Source organism: Bubalus kerabau, chromosome 1 (assembly GCF_029407905.1).
Source record: "Bubalus kerabau isolate K-KA32 ecotype Philippines breed swamp buffalo chromosome 1, PCC_UOA_SB_1v2, whole genome shotgun sequence".
In the NCBI taxonomy this organism is placed as follows: Eukaryota; Metazoa; Chordata; class Mammalia; order Artiodactyla; family Bovidae; genus Bubalus; species Bubalus kerabau.
In genome coordinates this window covers 136,413,779-136,433,218 of record NC_073624.1, presented here as the reverse complement: position 1 = coordinate 136,433,218, position 19,440 = coordinate 136,413,779, and the positions used below count along the sequence as shown (strand labels likewise).

The 19,440-nt window shown below is 39.5% G+C and overlaps 1 protein-coding gene across 4 annotated transcripts in view; it reads right to left on the bottom strand.

The window, feature by feature from the left end:
* BMS1 (BMS1 ribosome biogenesis factor) overlaps window positions 1–5,462 on the bottom strand; it is a 33,450-nt gene extending 27,988 nt beyond the window's left edge. The window contains exons 1-4 of one of the 4 annotated variants that reach the window (XM_055589403.1): window positions 5,348–5,462; window positions 3,597–3,811; window positions 2,567–2,757; window positions 1,510–1,589 (exon numbers count right to left, since the gene is read on the bottom strand). In XM_055589403.1, the coding sequence (XP_055445378.1) occupies window positions 1,510–1,589; window positions 2,567–2,757; window positions 3,597–3,772 (447 nt within the window). In that variant the 5' untranslated portion in view covers window positions 3,773–3,811; window positions 5,348–5,462. Of the gene's footprint in view, window positions 1–1,509; window positions 1,590–2,566; window positions 2,758–3,596; window positions 3,812–5,121 lie in introns of all 4 variants that reach the window. The other 3 variants (XM_055589399.1, XM_055589400.1, XM_055589398.1) reach the window with 3 other exon arrangements.
* Window positions 5,463–19,440: the final 13,978 nt, after the last annotated feature.

Genomic DNA, 19,440 nt, shown 5'->3' with positions numbered 1-19,440 from the left:
TTTTACACGTTCAAGGCATACTAACTGAAAAAAAAAAGCAAAGCACAGACAGCATGTATGATAAATAGTGTTAGCTTTAAAAGGGTTGTGTGTGTGTTTATATACATATCTGGAAAGATATTGGAAGGCGACTGAGAATGAGGGGTCAGAGAAAGGAAAGCAAAAATCATGCACTGTGCATACCCTGTAGCAATTTGAATATCTCATCAAAGGCATGTGTGCCTTTTAAAAGCTTATATGTATATGAAAGGCATTTTTCTTAATACATGTATGCTTTTAAAATTAGTATATGGTGTACATTACATAAAAGAGAAACTAATGACATGCTGAACTATTTCAATCACTTTAAGTATACAAGATTTAATAAGTTTATACTATTTTGTATTGGCAATAACACATTTTTATTAATGGTAGCATTACATATTCAAAATTTGAACGGTATTTATTTCTCTGATATTAAGATGGCATACTGTAACACCTATATTAAATTACTTTTTATGTTTTAGGAGAGTTCCTGGGCCAAAGGATAAAATCTGCAGCTCTTTGTCCCAAATAGCTCTTCAGAGGTAATAAACAAAAAAAATTTTTTTTTTTTAAAAGGTATCTGTCAACCCACACTTACTAATCAATATGGTTTAATTTTTTTTCTCTTTGGCTTTATTTTTGCTAGTTTTAAAGGTAATTAACAGATTAACATTTCTATAAATGCAATCAAGGCTATAAAATTTCCCTATGCTAAGTAAAACACAGATTCTTCTATTGTAAATACTCAGAAGTTGTCATGAGATTTTTTTGCCCAATATGGTAAAAAGATCCATATTTGATCATAATTTAAGAACAGAGTTTCTGACACAACCAAGAACAGAGGTTCCATCCTGAGACAAGTTGCTTAGTTTCTGGGAGCCTCAATTTCATCGTATGTAAACTAGAGTTAATACCTACTTACTGCAAAGGCATACTGGGGGATTAGCTGAGCTAAATTTGTAGAAACGGTTAGCACAGTGCCTAGTAAAGGTCCAAGAAATAGTATTATTGTAAACTTGTATGTATATATGTATGTATATCTTAATGAGCTTTATAAATATATATATTTATTTGGTTGTGCCAGGTTTTAGCTGCAACATGCAGGATCTTCAGTTGCAGCATGGAGGAATCTAATTCTCTGACCAGGGATTGAATGTGAACCCCCTGCATTGGGAGCAGGGAGTTTCAGCCACTGGACAACCAAGGACGTTCCATCAATGTGCTTTTATTAGCTACGTTCATTAAACGTTTTCTCTGACCTATGGTTTGCCTTTAGATTTCCGAATATGTTTCATTATGCACATTCTATTTTTATTATAACAATTATCATTATCATCACCAATTCAAACACATCTTTTGTATTCCTGATGATACTCATCATTCTTTCTATAATCTTAAACCTTTCTTTCCTTCAACATGGGATAAATAACCTATCTCATTGCTATAACTCCCCATCAGAAACCCATGCTGTCCCCAGTGACTTACCAAATCTGCTACTTTAGCCAGGTCAATCATCATGTTAATGTCACAGCCACACTCAATAATGGTGAGCCTGCGCTTTTTACCTATAAGTGAAAAAATGAAAATTTTACTTTTAAAAAATCTTGGAAAAAATCTGTTAACTCTAATTATTATTTTTTAATTGTATCTGGTAAAGCACCTTATACATTCACAAGAGTATATCAGAAATTCATTTTTATGGGCGAAAACTAATCAAACAAATTCCATCTTAGTTTTCTTGCTATGTTCTCTAACTTTAAAAGAGTATCAAAAGTCCATCCTATGAATCAAGTGCTCAAACAGGTAAAATTCCAACTGGATGGGCAGATAAATAGGCTTCATGATCGCCTAGAAGTGGAAGTGGATTAACACTTCTATCTCTATAAAAGTTTTCCCTGTTCTTATAACAGCGGAAAAAACCCTCAAACATAGTGCAACAGAAAGTTCCTGTAGCAATCATTATTTTTAAATTAAACTAAAAGAAATCAGTCATAATCATGGGAATGCCTTAAAGAAAAAGAGAAGCCTTAATCCAAATATATTATTGCTATCAGAAGAGACTTCAGATTTTACCACTGTCACATGGGAATTTGTTTCATCTTCCCTCAGACTTTAGAAAGGTCACCATTTCCCAGAGCAGATGAGTTCTCACAGGAAAAAGAAATGAAAAACTCCCTCACTTCCACAAGAATGTGGCTTCATGAGGGCAGGCAGCTGTGCCTGGTGCATAGCAGGTACTCACTATCTGTTAAATCAAGGTGCTCACCATGACCAAGCCAGCCCACCCAGGTCTGCCAAGCCTTTCAGAGGAGAACAGTTTGCAAATCCATATAGCAGTCAGAATAAGGTATAAATCTACATTATTATTACCTTGGGGAATCTATCCTTTTCTGAAGCTACAGCCACAATAAAAGTACAAGAGCAGTAACATGAAGTGATAGTATTACTTTAACATTTACCAGTCAAGCAAGTGTTCAACAAAGACAGGCATGTCCCCTAGATGACAACACTTGCCATGCCAGTCTGTGATAGCACCTCTTACCTGACACGATTGTTACTGGGCCTCTGATCTCTGTCAGCTTCTGTCTGGTAAAGTTCCGAATGAGGCACTGAATCAAAGTGCTCTTTCCAACTTTTGGAGGCCCCATCACTACCACCACTATTGGTGGGGGCTCTAGTGGAGTTCGATCAACCACTGGAATGTGATGCTTTTTTGTCTTCAAATCCTGAGTCCTAATTGTTTTTTTAAAAAATAAATAAATTCACTTTCAATATAGACAGCATTATTCCTAGAAGCAAAGACTTTAAAGAGAGCAGAACAGACAATATGTGAATACTATTATACATTGTTAACTTCTGGTCCCAATCCAAATAACCACTTCAGTAAATATACTTATATCAGGCTGACTTCAATAGTACAGATTTGAAAACTATACACACCTTAAATCTGTTTGCCTTATTAGTTGACTTCAATAGTTTAAAAAGAAAACAAGAGATAAATTTGGAGGCAGTGTACCATAATAAATAGAAGAGGAGGCTTTGGGGTTAAATTTGGCTCTCCTACTAGAAGAATTTAATTCAATAATGTTTAACATACCTATAATAAGGACTCATTAATGAAAGCTATTTAATACTACACACTGTAATTACATGAAAGATATCCAGAAAGTAACACAAGTGTACCTGTTATCATAGAAATTGTTTAAAATTTACAAATTCTATAAATTCTTAAGCTTTTCTCTTGGACAAAAGAAGCCAATCTGTATGCAGATGCTGGAGGCTAAGTGGCTTCCACAGGAAAGACTTCTTACAGTTCAGTAAAAGAAACACAGCTTGCACCTCCATGTCCTTCAGAGTTGGAACAGACTCATGAATTAACTGGAGGGGCTCCTACTATTTAAAAAGAATAAATGGAAGAACCACTGCTGCTGCTGCTGCTAAGTTGCTTCAGTCATGTCCGACTTTGTGCGACCCCAGAGACGGCAGCCCACCAGGCTCCCCCATCACTGGGATTCTCCAGGCAAGAACACTGGAGTGGGTTGCCATCTCCATCAGACTCCAGTTAAACATACCTGTGAAAGGATCTCGCCATCCGCACAGCAGACTGGACTGCAAATGCTTTGGGGTTTCTCTTCCGGGCATCTTCCTCATCACCAAGTTGAAGATCTTGCAGATGCCGTTTCTTCTTCTTTTCAGCTTTGGGCCCACTGTTTTTCTTTCTGTGTTTCTTCTGGTCCTTGGTCTCCATAGTAGCTTTTTACCAATTCACAAGTAACTCTAACCTACACTGAGTGGGATGAAGGCAAGAGAAGCACTTTACAATTAAAAAAAAAATAAAATAAAAACCCAGAGAAACATAGTAAATTTCATTTGAATCTTTATGAAGAGATATATATTTCCCACCCCTGTTACTCAACGGGGCAGGGGGACGACTGCTTAATATTATCCCCAGTTTCACTTTTTTCTATTTTGCTATAAATTGGTTACCTCTGCTTAGGTTACTTTTGTCTTAAATATCCTGTATTTTTCAACACAGTAGCTGCCAGGCACATGTAGGTATTGAGAACTAGTGAAATTGAATTTTAAATTTTATTTAACTTTACTTAATTCAACTCTAAATTTAAATAGCCACATGTGACTAGTGGTTACCCTATAAACTCAGCCTTAAAAATCAACTGGATTAATGAAATGGCTTTCATACTTACATATTTTTAAGATATTTTATTTTGAAAAATAAAATCATTTTATAATCTTCCAACATAATAGCAGTATTACTTTTAGCAATTGTTGAATATGCAACATTTTTAAGTTCTAATACATGTGTGTGTATATATATATATATTTAAAAAAAACGGCAATATCTCCCTGCTAAGATATGACTGACTCTGGATGATGCCTGGACACCACATGGGTTTGCAGAAACCCTTACAATGATTTCTGAGAGTCCCAGGAATTCATGGCCCATAAATTAGGAACCACTAGACTGGAGAGTTTTTTAGGGAATCAGGTCGCATACAATCTGGCACTCGCTTGGGGAAAAAAAGGTGGGGGGGTGAGGTTACTTAATTCAATTAAGGTACTAAATTTATTTCGGTTCAATAAATATTTGCATCAGCTTATAATAAGCTAAACATTGTACACGGAGACGACTACAGCTAAGATCTAAACTAGTGGAGGAAACCCAAACCCATGTTCTGTGATACTCTATAGGGACAATAGAAGTCTGCACAATTGTTGGCAGAGACTTCCCACAGACACATACCAGAGGAAACAGAAAGACCACATATACCAGCATAACGTAAAACAAACAAACAAACAAACAAATAGCCAGACAAACACTAGCAGGGAGTTGGGAGAGCTGGGTTCTAGGAACGCTTTGACTAAACAGGTGTAGAATTTCAGAGACATTATTTTTCCTCTCTACTATGAATATATTTTGGTTCCGAACTTGTACTGATGACTTTCTCCTTCTTACGGCTGGGTGGGGCGTGGGGGCGTGGGGGTGGGGGTGATGAGAAAAGCACAATTTACAGTCAACAGATCTGGCTCAGGTCTAAGTCAATGCTAGGATTACCCAGCTATGAAACGACCTCTCACCTCTCCCTGTCACCTTGCCTCCCGGTCCTGGCTCTCTGAGTGAATGTCATTCAACACTTCTCTGGCAGGTACGAAGTATGTCTGCCCGCGGTAGAGACGCTCCTCAGGAGCAGACTGTCCAGGAGAACCGAGGGAGGACCTTACCACGCGCGCGACTCACGACTCTCTTGGAGCCCCAGCCCGGAAGACCCCACTGCCGCCGCTTCCCCCAGCCCGCGGCCGTTACCGGGTTCACAACTGCTACTCTTCCTCAGGCCCGCATGGACAGCGCCGGAAGCGGAAATGTAACCTACCAGCGGACTCTACACGCCGGCGGGAAACAAGGAGGCAAAAGAAAAAGAGCAGTGGGAGGAAGACTTTCAGAGGAAAGCCAGAAGGAAGGCTTGTGATTGGCTGAGGGAGGACGTTGCAACGACTACGCTGTGCACTCTACCCGGAGCCCCGCCCCGCCCCGGCCCACAGCTCAGTCCCGCCCCGCCCCGCCCCGCGCTGCAGCCCCGTTCAGTAGCCCCCACCTGCGATGGGTCTGGGAGACGCTCGCGCACCCAACCCCGGCGTCGCACACGCCCGGGTTCGCCCCTGGGCGGAGGTTGTGGTGATGGTGCTGCATGGTACCCGTTCCCTGGTTCGGGACAAAAGCTAGAAATGACACATTTGTCCTAGTCACACCGGAGTCACTGAGCCCATCCACTTCGAAAGCCCCAGGTACTGCATCCTCCAACTGGCCAAATGGAGTAGCACTCTACTGGGAGTCGCACTGGTTGGTCCGTGTGCACTGGTTGCTCATCCTTAAAGATAACAGAGCTGGAGGACGCTTTTAGCGTTAGGACCCTCTTTTGCCGAGACCAACAGACTTTAAGAGCAAGGACACTCTGATCCAGCATGAAATTCTTTGGCCATTTTCTGTTCCTGAAAGCGGAGCTTTTCCCTGGGCGGTGGACTTCTTGCCTTTTACTTGGGGGCACAACTCCCCCGCCCAGGGCTCTGCCCATTTCCACCTCTCAGGTGATCTGGGATGCTCTAGTGCCAACAAGGCTAGTTACATTTTCAGAATTTGAATTTCCCTCCTGAAGATTTTCGTTTCAATATGATCTCACCAAGGTACCCGAGGCTCGGTTCTTCTACCTCTTAAAACTAGGCTCACCTATGCTTTTCACCCTCAGCATCGCAAAGGTATTCACTCACTGAACGCTATCTCCTCTGTGCTGTGCTTTGGAGGCTACTGTACAGGGCACACATTTCCCTCATCTGTGAACAGGTTATAATTTTGTGACATCGTGCAACACTGTTTCCCCTCACTTCTTGGAGATTTCAGTATACACGTTGTAATCCTTACAACGACCTCTTGGCTCCATGAATGACACTTTTATCCTCTGCCTTACTTCAAGCTTTCACGCTCCCTAAGACCGTACCCTACCTGGACTTTGTCCTGTCTAAGGACTGGAACCCCCAATAACATCCCACTCTAACCACCACTTGCTTTCTTTACAGTTTACTCCCTCTAATGCTCTGAATCAAGACTTCATGACCCAACCCATATCTCCAACTCATATAGTACTAACTTATTCCCTTATGACTTCTCCCTCCCTAGTAAACTAGTTTCAAGTCCATGGTCAATCATTATAATCAGTGTCTTGCATCCTCAACCTCACTTCCCTGTCACCTCATCATTCAGTTCAGTTTAGTCGCTCAGTCGTGTCTGACTCTGCGACCCCATGAATCGCAGCACTCCAGGCTTCCCTGTCCATCACCAACTCCCGGAGTTCACCCAAACTCATGTGCAAGTTGGTGATGCCATCCAGCCATCTCATCCTCTGTCGTCCTCTTCTCCTCCTGCCCCCAATCCCTCCCAGCATCAGGGTCTTTTCAAATGAGTCAACTCTTCCCACGAGGTGGCCAAAGTATTGGAGTTTCAGTCTCAGCATCAGTCCTTCCAATGAACACCCAGGACTGGTCTCCTTGAGCATGGACTGGTTGGATCTCCTTGCAGTCCAAGGGACTCTCAAGAGCACAGTTCAAAGCATCAATTCTTCGGCGCTCAGCTTTCTTCACAGTCCAACTCTCACATCCATACATGACCACTGGAAAAACCACAGCCTTGACTAGATGAACCTTTATTGGCAAAGTAGTGTCTCTGCTTTTGAATATGCTATCTAGGTTGGTCATAACTTCCTTCCAAGGAGTAAGCGTCTTTTAATTTCATGGCTGCAGTCACCATCTGTAGTGATTTTGGAGCCCAGAAAAATAAGTCTGACACTGTTTCCACTGTTTCCCCATCTATTTCCCATGAAGTGATGGGACCAGATGCTATGATCCTCGTTTTCTGAATGTTGAGCTTTAAGCCAACTTTTTCACTCTCCCCTTTCACTTTCATCAAGAGGCTTTTTAGTTCCTCTTTACTTTCTGCCATAAGGGTGGTATCATCTGCATATCTGAGGTTATTGATATTTCTCCCTGTAATGCAGGAGATAAAGGTTCAATCCCTGGGTGGGGAAGATCCTTTGGAGGAGGGCATGGAAACCCACTCCAGCATTCTTGCCTGGAGAACATCATGGACAGAGGAGACTAAGTAGGCTACAGCCCATAGGGTCACAAAGAGTTGGACACAACTTAAGTGACTGAGCACAGCCTTTCAAAAAATTAGAATGCTCACTTTTGGTGTGTCTGCTGTTTCCTCATGGTTAGGTTCAGGTTATGTGAACTAGGCTGGAAAGTGCATAGGTGATGCTGTTCCCTCCATAGGCATCCCATCCACAGCATATGCTGCTACTCTTCCTCAGTGAAAATGCTAATTCTGACCACTTCAGCAAAGGGTTGTCGAATTTCTCCACCACATAATTACTGCCTTTTTAAATCCCCTTGGAACTAATAAGCAATCTCTGGGGAGACTTTAAGACCATGAAAAGCCCTTAATCTTCATCAGATTTAGCATCAATTGATGATTCTTTTTTAAATTTGCAAATTTTCTTTTTTCCTTTGGCCACACCTCATGGCATGCAGAACTTCTCCGACCAGGGGTCAAGCCAGTGCTCCTTGCAGTGAAAGCACAGTCTTAACCCCTGTACTACCAGGGAAGCCCCAGTTCATGATTCTTGCCTGATACAATCTTCACTATGATAAATGCAAAATGTTTTTCAGCTTCTGTAGTTCTTCCATATTTACCAATTTGCTCTTAATCTACCATAAGCAAGAAATCTCCTTTCTGCCAATTTATTTTACATATAGACTAACAAATTCCTATTTTCCCCAGTGGTTTACAATTCATTATTGTACCTAATTATATTGGTGTTCAACTATCTCAAATCTGACTGGTAGAAGCCCCTTCAATCTGACATGCCCTGTAGTTACTTTGAATACTTCTTTCCTCTAGGTCATAACACAATGTCCCAAATTCATCTTACACTCATCCTGCTCCAGCCCTGGAACAGTCAATTCTCCAATGAGTTCTGGTTCCTTTCAGTGGGGAGTGGTATTAGACATCAAGCTCCAGATGCGAGGTGTATGCCAAAATGCTGTTTTTGTTTAAATTTATTTGGCTGAGCCAGGCCTTAGTGCAGCATGTGGGACCTTTAGTTGTAGCATGTGGGATTTGATCGAATCTGGGGTCCCTGCATTGTTGAGCATGGAGTCTTAGCCACTGGACCACCAGGGAAGTTTTAACCACAATGCTGTGGTTAGGGGTAAAGCATTTACCGCTAACTTTTTCATTTTGATTTTCAAACTTAAAGAAAAGCTGAAAAAACTAAAATGAACACTTGAATAATCATCACCTAAATTCCTTTTTGTAATATTTTTGGTACTTCTTTCTATATATAACTTTTGCTGAATTACTTGAAATTTGCAGTGATCATGACACTTCACTCTTCTATATTTCAGCATGTATATCCTTAGAATAAAGTCATATTCCCATACATCATAATATAATCTAACACAACTCTTATTTATGCAATTGTTTCCAAATAGTTCCCCAATCCAGAATTAAATCCAGTCTCACATATTACACTTGGTTGTTGTGCCTCTTCTATCTTCTCTAGTCTAAGAACAAAGTTTATCTTTTTGTTTTGATTTTTTTAAATATCCAGGACTTCTCTGGTGGTCCAGTGGTTGAGACTCCACACTTCCAGCACAGGGGGAGCGGGTTTGATCCCTTCACATTATATGTGGAAGCAGCCAAAAATAAAATTAATTAAATAAAAAAATCCAGACCAGCTGTTTTGTAAAATATCCCACATCCTGGATTTGTCAGATTGTTTCCTTATGGCTAAATGCAGATCAGCTTTTTATACTTTGGAAAAGAACACAACACAGGTGCTTTGCACACCTCTTATTGCAACAGAAAGGGCAACTAAACACCAGATTATCCCTCTATTGGTGAAAATAAGTATGAGTATTTGGTTAAAGTTTGATCACCAGCAATCTCCATTGTAAAGGTACACTTTCTCCTGGAATTGATAAGTACTCTGGGGAGAGAGAGGAAGCAATGCTTTAAGGCCTTATAATTATTTAATAATTAACCTGTTCACCTTCAACATTTCAGTCAATGGTTTGAGTACCAACGGATGACTGTTGTAAAGTCAGTTAATACTGTGGGGCTTATAAAATGATGATTTTCTTATTCTCATTCCTTCTGTATTTGCTAGTTGGCATTTTTTTCCATGAGGAAGAGCTTTCTTTCTTTCTTCTACATCTCTCTTCTGTATCACTAGGAACTCATGACATTTTTTTGATTGTTGTGTAATAATCCATTACCAGTTATTCCTTTTTGAAGCTAAGCTGTCTCAGTTTGGTCAATGGTGGCCTTCTGTGTTCTTTTAATCAGGTATTTCAGTACATTTTTATTTATAGCATAAAATGATTTTCCAGAATTTACTTTATACTTTCCATGTCCCATCTGCAAACAGTACAATTATCAAAATCAAGAAATTAACAGCATAGGAGTTCCCTGGTGGTCCAGTTGTTAGGATTCCTCACTGTCACTGCCAAGGGCCTGCATTCAATTCCTGGTCAGGGAACTAAAATTCCACAGGCCAAAAAGAAAAAAAAAAAAAAAAAAGGAAATTAACATTGGTATGCTATTAACCAAACTATACTCTTTATTTAGATTTCACCAATTTTTCCATTAATATCCTTTTTTTGTTCCAAGATCTAATCCAGGATTCCACACTCTAAGATGAATTAAGAACTAATCAAATAAATTAGAATGCCCAGAAATAGATGTGTGGAGACATGGTAATACACTGTGGCATTACAATTGCAATTAAATTACAATTACAAACATTAATAATGAGTTGGTGCAACTGGCTTTATGTGTTAAAAGGTAAAACTAGATTCCTTCCTCAAACTATCTACAATAGTGAATTCCATATTGATTCAAGGCTTAAATATTTTACTTAAATATTTTTAAATAGTATTAATATTAATTAAAGAAAATACTATGATCTTGGGTTAGAGAAGAATTTTAAAATAAAATTCAAAAGAAAAAAAATCAAATGGGAAAGATCAAAAGATCAGCCTACACAAAAATACAAAACTCTCATAAAGCCAAAGGCACTGCAGAGGGAGTCTGGGAGAGTTAGAGAAAACATACACAAAAAATAGAATAGACAAAGAATTACTGTTTAAAATGTATAAAATATTATTTAAATTAATATGGAAAATATAATTTAAAAATGAAGTCATTCACAAAAGCAATGAAAAGCCAATATATGTGACGTGCAAGCTCATTAGTAATCTCAGAGTGAAAGTCACTCAGTTGTATCCAACTCTGTGACCCCATGGACTATACAGTCAATAGAATTCTCCAGGCCAGATTGCTAGAGTGGGTAGCCATTCCCTTCTCCAGAGGATCTTCCCAACTCATGGACTGAACCCAGGTCTCCCACATTGCAGGTGGATTCTGTACCACCTGAGCTACGAGGGAAGCTCAAGAATACTGGAATGGGTAACCTATCCCTTCTCCAGCAGATCTTCCTGACTCAGGAATCAAACTGGAGTCTCCTGCATTGCAGGCAGATTCTTTACCAGTTGAGCTACATGGGAAATCATTTCTGGAAGCAATCTCAGAAATGCAAATTAAAATTATGAGCTTTTTTCAGAAGTGTGATTGGCAGACTTCCCCTGTGGTCCAGTGGTTAAGAATCTGCCTGCCAATGCAGAGGACATGTGTTTGATCCCTGCTCTGGGAAGATTCCACATGCCAAGGAGCAATAAGCCCAGGTACCACAACTACTGAAGTCTGCAAGCCTAGAGCCCATGCTCCACAATAAGAGAAGCCTGCATACTGCAACAAAGACCCAGTACAGCCATAAATAAATAAAATAGTCACAATCAAATTTCTTAAAAAAAAAAAAAAAGGAAGAAATGAGATTGGTAATACATCTAGAGTCTGACAATACCAGTTGCTGATTGCTGGCAAGAAAGCAGGGTAAGTGGCAGTCTTATGCACAGCTCTACCGTCTAGCTAAGGAAAATACTCATGCAGAGCTATTTTAAGGGCATGCAGAGCATTCAACCTTCTTCCGATATTCTAGATCTTACTGCTGGACCCAGCAAGACCATTGGAAAATTGTCTATTCAAACCCTGTAATGGACTGAACATTTGTGTCCCCTCTTCACTGTCCCAATTTGTATGTTGAAGCCCTAATCCCCAATGTGATGGTATTTGGAGATGGGGTCTTTGGGAGGTAGTTGGCTTGTCAGCATGGAGGCCTCATGATAAACTTAGTTCCTTTAGAAGAAAAGACACAAGAGAGCCTGACCCCCCACCAGCCCTCTTTCTCAACCACATGAGGATACAAAGAGAAGGTGGCCATCTGCAAACTGAAAGAGGGCCCTCAGTTCAGTTCACTTCAGTTCAGTCGCTCAGTCATGTCCGACTCTTTGCGACCCCATGAATCACAGCACGCCAGGCCTCCCCGTCCATCACCAACTCCTGGAGTTCACTCAAACTCATGTCCATCGAGTTGGTGATGCCATCCAGCCATCTCATCCTCTGTCGTCCCCTTTTCCTCCTGCCCCCAATCCCTCCCAGCATCAGAGTCTTTTCCAATGAGTCAACTCTTCACATGAGGTGGCCAAAGTACTGGAGTTTCAGCTTCAACATCAGTCCTTCCAATGAACACCCAGGATTGATCTCCTTTAGGATGGACTGGTTGGATCTCCTTGCAGTCCAAGGGACTCTCAAGAGTCTTCTCCAGCACCACAGTTCAAAAGCATCAATTCTTTGGCACTCAGCTTTCTTCACAGTTCAACTCTCCCATCCATACATGACCACTGGAAAAACCATAGCCTTGACGAGACGGACCTTTTTTGGCAAAGTAATATCTCTGCTTTTCAATATGCTATCTAGGTTGGTCATAACTTTCCTTCCAAGGGGTAAGTGTCTTTTAATTTCATGGCTGCAGTCACCATCTGCAGTGATTTTGGAGCCCAGAAAAATAAAGTCTGACACTGTTTCCACTGTTGCCCCATCTATTTGCCATGAAGTGATGGGACCAGATGCCATGATCTTAGTTTTCTGAATGTTGAGCTTTGAGCCAACTTCTTCACTATCCTCTTTCACTTTCATCAAGAGGCTTTTTAGTTCCTCTTCACTTTCTGCCATAAGGGTGGTGTCATCTGCATATCTGAGGTTATTGATATTTCTCCTGGCAATCTTGATTCCAGCTTGTGCTTCTTCCAGTCCAGCGTTTCTCATGATGTACTCTGCCTATAAGTTAAATAAGCAAGGTGACAATATACAGCCTTGACATACTCCTTTTCCTATTTGGAACCGGTCTGTTATTCCATGTCCAGTTCTAACTGTTGCTTCCTGACCTGCATACAGGTTTCTCAAGAGGCAGGTCAGGTGGTCTGGTATTCCCATCTCTTTCAGAATTTTCCACAGTTGATTGTGATCCACACAGTCAAAGGCTTTGGCATAGTCAATAAAGCAGAAATAGATGTTTTTCTGGAGCTTTCTTGCTTTTTCCATGATCCAGCGGATGTTGGCATTTGATCTCTGGTTCCTCTGCCTTTTCTAAAACCAGCTTGAACATCAGGAAGTTTACGGTTCACATATTGCTGAAGCCTGGCTTGGAGAATTTTGAGCATTACTTTACTAGCATGTGAGATGAGTGCAATTGTGCAGTAGTTTGAGCATTCTTTGGCATTGCCTTTCTTTGGGATCGGAATGAAAACGGACCTTTTCCAGTCCTGTGGCCACTGCTGAGTTTCCCAAATTTGCTGGCATATTGAGTGCAGCACTTTCACAGCATCATCTTTCAGGATTTGGAATAGCTCAACTGGAATGCCATCACCTCCACTAGCTTTGTTCGTAGTGATGCTTTCTAAGGCCCACTTGACTTCACATTCCAGAATGTCTGGCTCTAGCTCAGTGATCACACCATCGTGATTATCTGGGTTGTGAAGATCTTTTTTGTACAGTTCTTCTGTGTATTCTTGCCACCTCTTCCTGATATCTTCTGCTTCTGTTAGGTCCATACCATTTCTGTCCTGTAAATCATAGTTGGTTGATGGTGTTACGCAAGTTTTCTATGTCCTTGATGATTTTTCTGTCTACTGTTTCTACTATTAATTGGCGTTACCCAATTGTTCCCTCCCCGTGTGCACACTATCATTAACAATAGTAGTCTCTACCTTAGGTTGGGAAATAGCATCGCTGCAAGAGGGGCTGGAGCAGGAGCCTGATGTAGGCTGGGAGGTACCCTGGGATGGTCACGGCATGCCTGCCAGAGTCCCAGGCAGTTTTCAATCTACTGCCTCTGTGCTGTGACCAGGAGTAAGGCAAAACTGTGCATATACTCCTCAAACTAAGAAGGAGCTAAGAAGCTCCTAACAAGCTAAGAAGGCTCATATTTTCTGGTATCAGACCCCCATAGCTGAGGTGCCTAATGTGTAGTTCAAACCTCTCACTCCTCAGGGATGTAGCTCCTCCTCTGTGTCTACCACTAGGGGTGTGGGTCCCAACCAGGTCACTCCTCTCTTCCTGCCAGACCCTGTAAGGAGCTTTCTTTACAGCCTTGGTTGTAGAAGAGCTGTTCTGCTAGTCTCCAAGTCAATTTGAGGGAAAATCATTCTATATGTTGTTGTAGTTTTAACGTGTTTGTGAAAGAAGGTGGGCTTGGCATCCTCGTATTTGCCATCTTTATCTTGCTCATGTTCTCTATTTCTTCATGAGTCAATCTTCATAGGTTTTGTGTTTCTAGGAATCTGTTTCATCTATGTTATGCAATTTGTTGGAATAAATTACTCAGTACTTTCTTTTAATTCTTTTTATTTCGGTAGGATGAGCAGCTATGTCCCCACTTTCATTTCTGATTTTAGTAATTTGAGCCTTCCCCCCCCCCCCTTTTTTTTAAATCAAGCTAAAGTTTTGTCAAGTTCATTCATCTTTTCAAAATCAATTCTTCAGCTTGCTGATTTTTTTTGTTGCTTTTCTATTCTCTATTTTCTTCTACTCTGTTATTATTTCCTTCTTTCTGTTATGTTTGAATTTAGCTAGTTCTTCTTTTCCTAGTTCCTAGTTTGGTTGTTTTGAGCTCCTTTTTTATTTTTAAATGTAACTACTGATAGGTATTGCTTTCATGGAATCCATAAGTTTTGATATATTGTTTTTGCTTTCATTTGTCTCTAAGTATTTTACAATTTCCCTTGTAATTTCTTCTTTGACCCTTTGGTTTTTTAAGTGTGTCTTGTAATTTCCACAAATTTGTGTATTTTCTATCTTTTCTTCTATTTATGATTTCTAACTTCATCCTATTGTTGTCAGAGAAGATACTTCTTATGACACCTATCTTTTAAAATCTATTGAGAGTTACCTTGTGGACTAACATAGCCTATTCTGGAGAATGTTCCATGTGCACTTGAGAAGAATGTGTATTCTCCTGTTTTTTGGTAGTTTTCTGTATACATTTGTTGTATCTAGTTGATTTACTGTGTTTTTTTTTTAATCCTTTATTTCTCTACCTAGTTCCTCTATCCCCTATTGAGAATAGAGTATTAAAGTCTCCAAGAAGTATTGCAGAACTATATATTTCTCTTCTTTTCTGTTCATTTTTGCCTCATCTATTTTGATGGTCTGTATTAGGTGCATAAATGATTATTTTTGAAACTTTTATTGGGTTGAACCTTTTATTGGGTTTGATTCCTGGGTTTGGAAGATCCCCTGGAGAAGGGAATGGCTACCCACTCCAGTATTCTGGCCTGGAGAATTTCATGGACAGAGGAGCCTGGTGGACCACAAGTTCATGTGGTCACTGAGTCAAACATGACTTAGCAAATAACACTTTCATATCATTATACTTCTTTACAAAGTTTATTTTTAATTGAAGCATAAGTGCTTTACAATATTGCCTTGGTTTCTGCTAACATCAACATGAATTATCCATAGGATACATATGTCCCCTCCCTCTTGAACCTCTCTCCCACCTCCCACCTCATTCCACCCCTCTAGGTTGTTACAGAGCCCTGGTTTGAGTTTCTTGAGATATACAGCAAATTCCCATTGGCTATCTATTTTACATATGGTAGTGTATATGTATCCATGTTACTCTCTCCATTCATCCCATCCTCTCATCCTCTCCCCAGCCCCACGTCCATAAGTCTGTTCTCTATGTGTCTCCACTGTTGCCCTGCAAATAGGTTCATCTATACCGTTTTTCTAGATTCCATATATATGTGTTAATATATGATCTTTATTTTTCTCTTTTTCACTTACTTCACTCTGTATAATAGGCTCTAGGTTCATCTACCTCATTAGAACTGACTCAAATGTGTTCCTTTTTATGGCTGAGTAATATTCCATTTTATATATGTACCACAGCTTCTTTATCCATTCATCCACTGATAGACATCTAGATTGCTTCCATATCCTAGCTTTTGTAAATAGTGCTGCAATGAACACAGGGGTACAACTGTATTTTTCAATTTTTATTAACATAAAATATAATGCTTTATCTCTTAAAATTTTAAAGCCTTTAAAAAAAACTGATAGTTTTTTTAAGAGACCTCTGCTGTCTCTTGGCTATTATTTGCACATAATACCTTTTTCAATCCTTCCACTTTTAATCCATTTTTGTCTTCAGATGAAAAGTGAATATGTTGTAGGACAGCATACCATTGGCTCATTATAAAAAATCCTTCTGCCAATCTTCTTTGTCTTTTGACTTGACAGTTTTATCCATTTACATTTAATCACTTATAAGAAAGGATTTATTTCTGTCATTTTGCTATTTATTCTCTATATGCCTAATAACTTTTCCCCCTTATTTTCTACATCAATGTCTTCCGTTTAGTCTTTTTGTAGTGAAGTGTTCAGTTCAGTCACTCAGTCGTGTCCAACTCTTTGCGACCTCATGGACTGCAGCACACCAGTCCTCCTTGTTCATCACCATCTCCTAGAGCTTACTCAAACTCATGCCCATCGAGTTGGTGATGCCATCCAACCATCTCATCCTCTGTCGTCCCCTTCTCCTCCTGCCTTCAATCTTTCCCAGCATCAGGGTCTTTTCTAATGAGTCAGTTCTCTGCATCAGGTGGCCAAAGTATTTGGTGTTTTTAATTTTCTCCTAATTTCCTTTTGTGTATTTTAGATAGCTACTTTTATTTGCATTTATTATAGGGATTACATTTAACACTTTACAGTTAATAACATTTAATTTCAATTTATACCTGCTTAACTTTAATAAGATATGAAAATTCTGTTTCTTTATAGCTCTATCCCAACCTCTTTCAGTTACTGATGTCATAAAATTACATCTTTGTGCATTATGTATCCCAAAACATACACTAATAATTTTCAATGCATCTATATATTAACATAGAAAAAAAAAATGGAGTTACAAAAAAGTTATAGTAACACTAGTTTTTATAATTATTTATGTATTTAACTTTACCATAGATATTTATTTAACAGTTTTGAGTTTCTGTCTAGTGTCTTTTCATTCCTATCTTAAGGACTCCTTTTAACATTTTATTAAGGATGGATCTAGTGGTAACAAACTTCCTCAGCCTTTGTTTATCTTCCGATGTCTTAGCTTCTCATTTTTGAAGGACAGTTTTGTAGGATATAGGATTCTTGACTTGACAGATTGTTGTGTTTTTGTTTTTCCTTTAGAGCTTTGAATATACCACCCACTGCCTTTTGGCATCTAAGGTTTCTGGTGAAAAATCTAGTGATAATCTTCTTGGTGATTCCTCATATGCGATATGTTGGTTCTCTTGCTGCTTTCAAGGTTCTCTTTTTGTGACTGGCTTTGGACAGCCTTTCTGTGAAAAGTTTCTGAGGTCAATATTTGAGACGCATTTTGAGCTCAGGTAGACACTTATTTGTCTTTTCCTTGCTTCTTTCTAGTAAACTACATGTTCCATGATTTAGCCTACATCTCTCATGATGCTTTCAGTCTCCTTGGAGAGAGCATAGGACCTCTTGATTCTATGATCTGCCTTTTCCCTTTTGCAGAAATCTCTGAGCCATGCCCCAGATGTAGGAGTGGAGACAGTGGCATTCTTCCGAGACACCCATATTTTAGAAGGATAATGCTGTGTGGACATAGTAGCCTCTGATCTTCTTATTTTCCCTTTTGGCTTGGAACCTCTACCCAACATAGTCAAATTGGGGGTGACTGGGGCCTCAGTATTCTCAGCGTGTTGGGGAATAGAAGCTCTTGGCTTTTCTTCAGCTGCACTTGTCTACAATGCAGGCTGTAAAAGAGGCTGCAGGAGAAATGTAAGAAATAACTGGAAGCCTGCCTTTCCCAGGCAGTTGCCATAGCATGTGACTAGAGCTAGGGAGGCAGGGGTGGGGGTAGTTGAGGTTCAAATACCACAAATTCCTGCTGTTCTTAATGAGCATGAGTAGATTTTCTTGAATGTTTCCTCTTTGCCATATGCCTTTAGGACAATTTCCAGGGACTTTGCTTTAAAAACAACTTTCATTACACATCATGTGAAGCATCTGCTTGCTTCACATGGGAGTGGGTCTGTGGAGTCAAAAGTAACTGTTTTTACATTTGCTGCCATTCTGGGAGTAATAAGTAACCATTTTTATGTTTGTTGTCCCTGTTAGAAAATAAGCTCTATAAGAAGACAGAGATTTCCCCCAGTTTTATTGAGATATAATTGACATATAATATTGTGTAAGATTAAAGTGTAAAATGTGATGATTTGATACACTTGTAGATGGCAAAATGGTTACCACCATAAGGTTAATTACTATTTTGTTGTTATGGTGAGAACAATGAAGCTGTGCTCTCATACCAACTTTCAATTATATAATACAATAGTATTGACTGTACAGTCTCCAAGCTCTTCCTTAGATCCACGAATTTATTCATCTAATGAATGAGTTTGTACCCTTTGCCCCACATCTTCTCATTTCCCCCCCCTTTCAGCCCATCAGCATTCTACACTGTTTTTACGAGTTTTTAGATTCCACACATAGATGAGAACATATGGTGTTTGTCCTTCACTGTCTGACTTATTCCACTTAACCTAATGCCCTCAAGGTCTATCAGTGTTATCTCATATGGCAGGATTTTCTCCTTTTTTGATGGCTGGATAATACTTCATTGTATATATGTAAAATATGTATATATTATTTCTATTTTTTCCCTTTGTCAGTGGACACCTAGGTTGTTTTTATATTTGGGCTATTGTGAATAATGCTGCAATGAACATGGATGCAGGTATCTCTTTGAGATTGTGATTTCATTTCTTCTGGATATACACTGAGTGGGATTCCTGGATCATACGGTAGTGCTGTTTTTAACATTTTGAGGAATCTCTGTACTGTTTTCCTTAGTAGCCTTACCAATTTATATTCCTACCAGCAGTGCACCAGAATACTCTTTTCCTCACCAGCCCTTGTTAACTGTCTTTTGGAACCCATACCCCTTGCAGTGAAAGCACGGATTCTTAACCACTGGACTACCAGGGAAAGCCCTGAACTGTCTTTTTGATAAGAGATTAGTGTGAGGTGATATGCCATTGTCACTTTGACTTAATTTCCTGATGATTAGTGATGTTGTTTCAACATCAATTATGTCTTTTTTGAAGGTATGTCTATTCAGTTCCTCTGCCCATTTTAAAACAGAATTATTTGTTTTTTTTGTTTTTTTGTTTTTTTTTTTTTGCCATTGTGTTGTGTGAATTCCTAATATATTTTGGATATTAACCCCTTACCACTTATATTATTTGCAAATATTTCCCCCCCTACATAGTTTAGCTCTTTTGTTGTGCAGCTTTTTAGCTTGATGCAGTCCTACTTGTGATTTTTGCCTTTGTTGCTGATGATTCAGGTGTCATCCAAAAAATAATTGC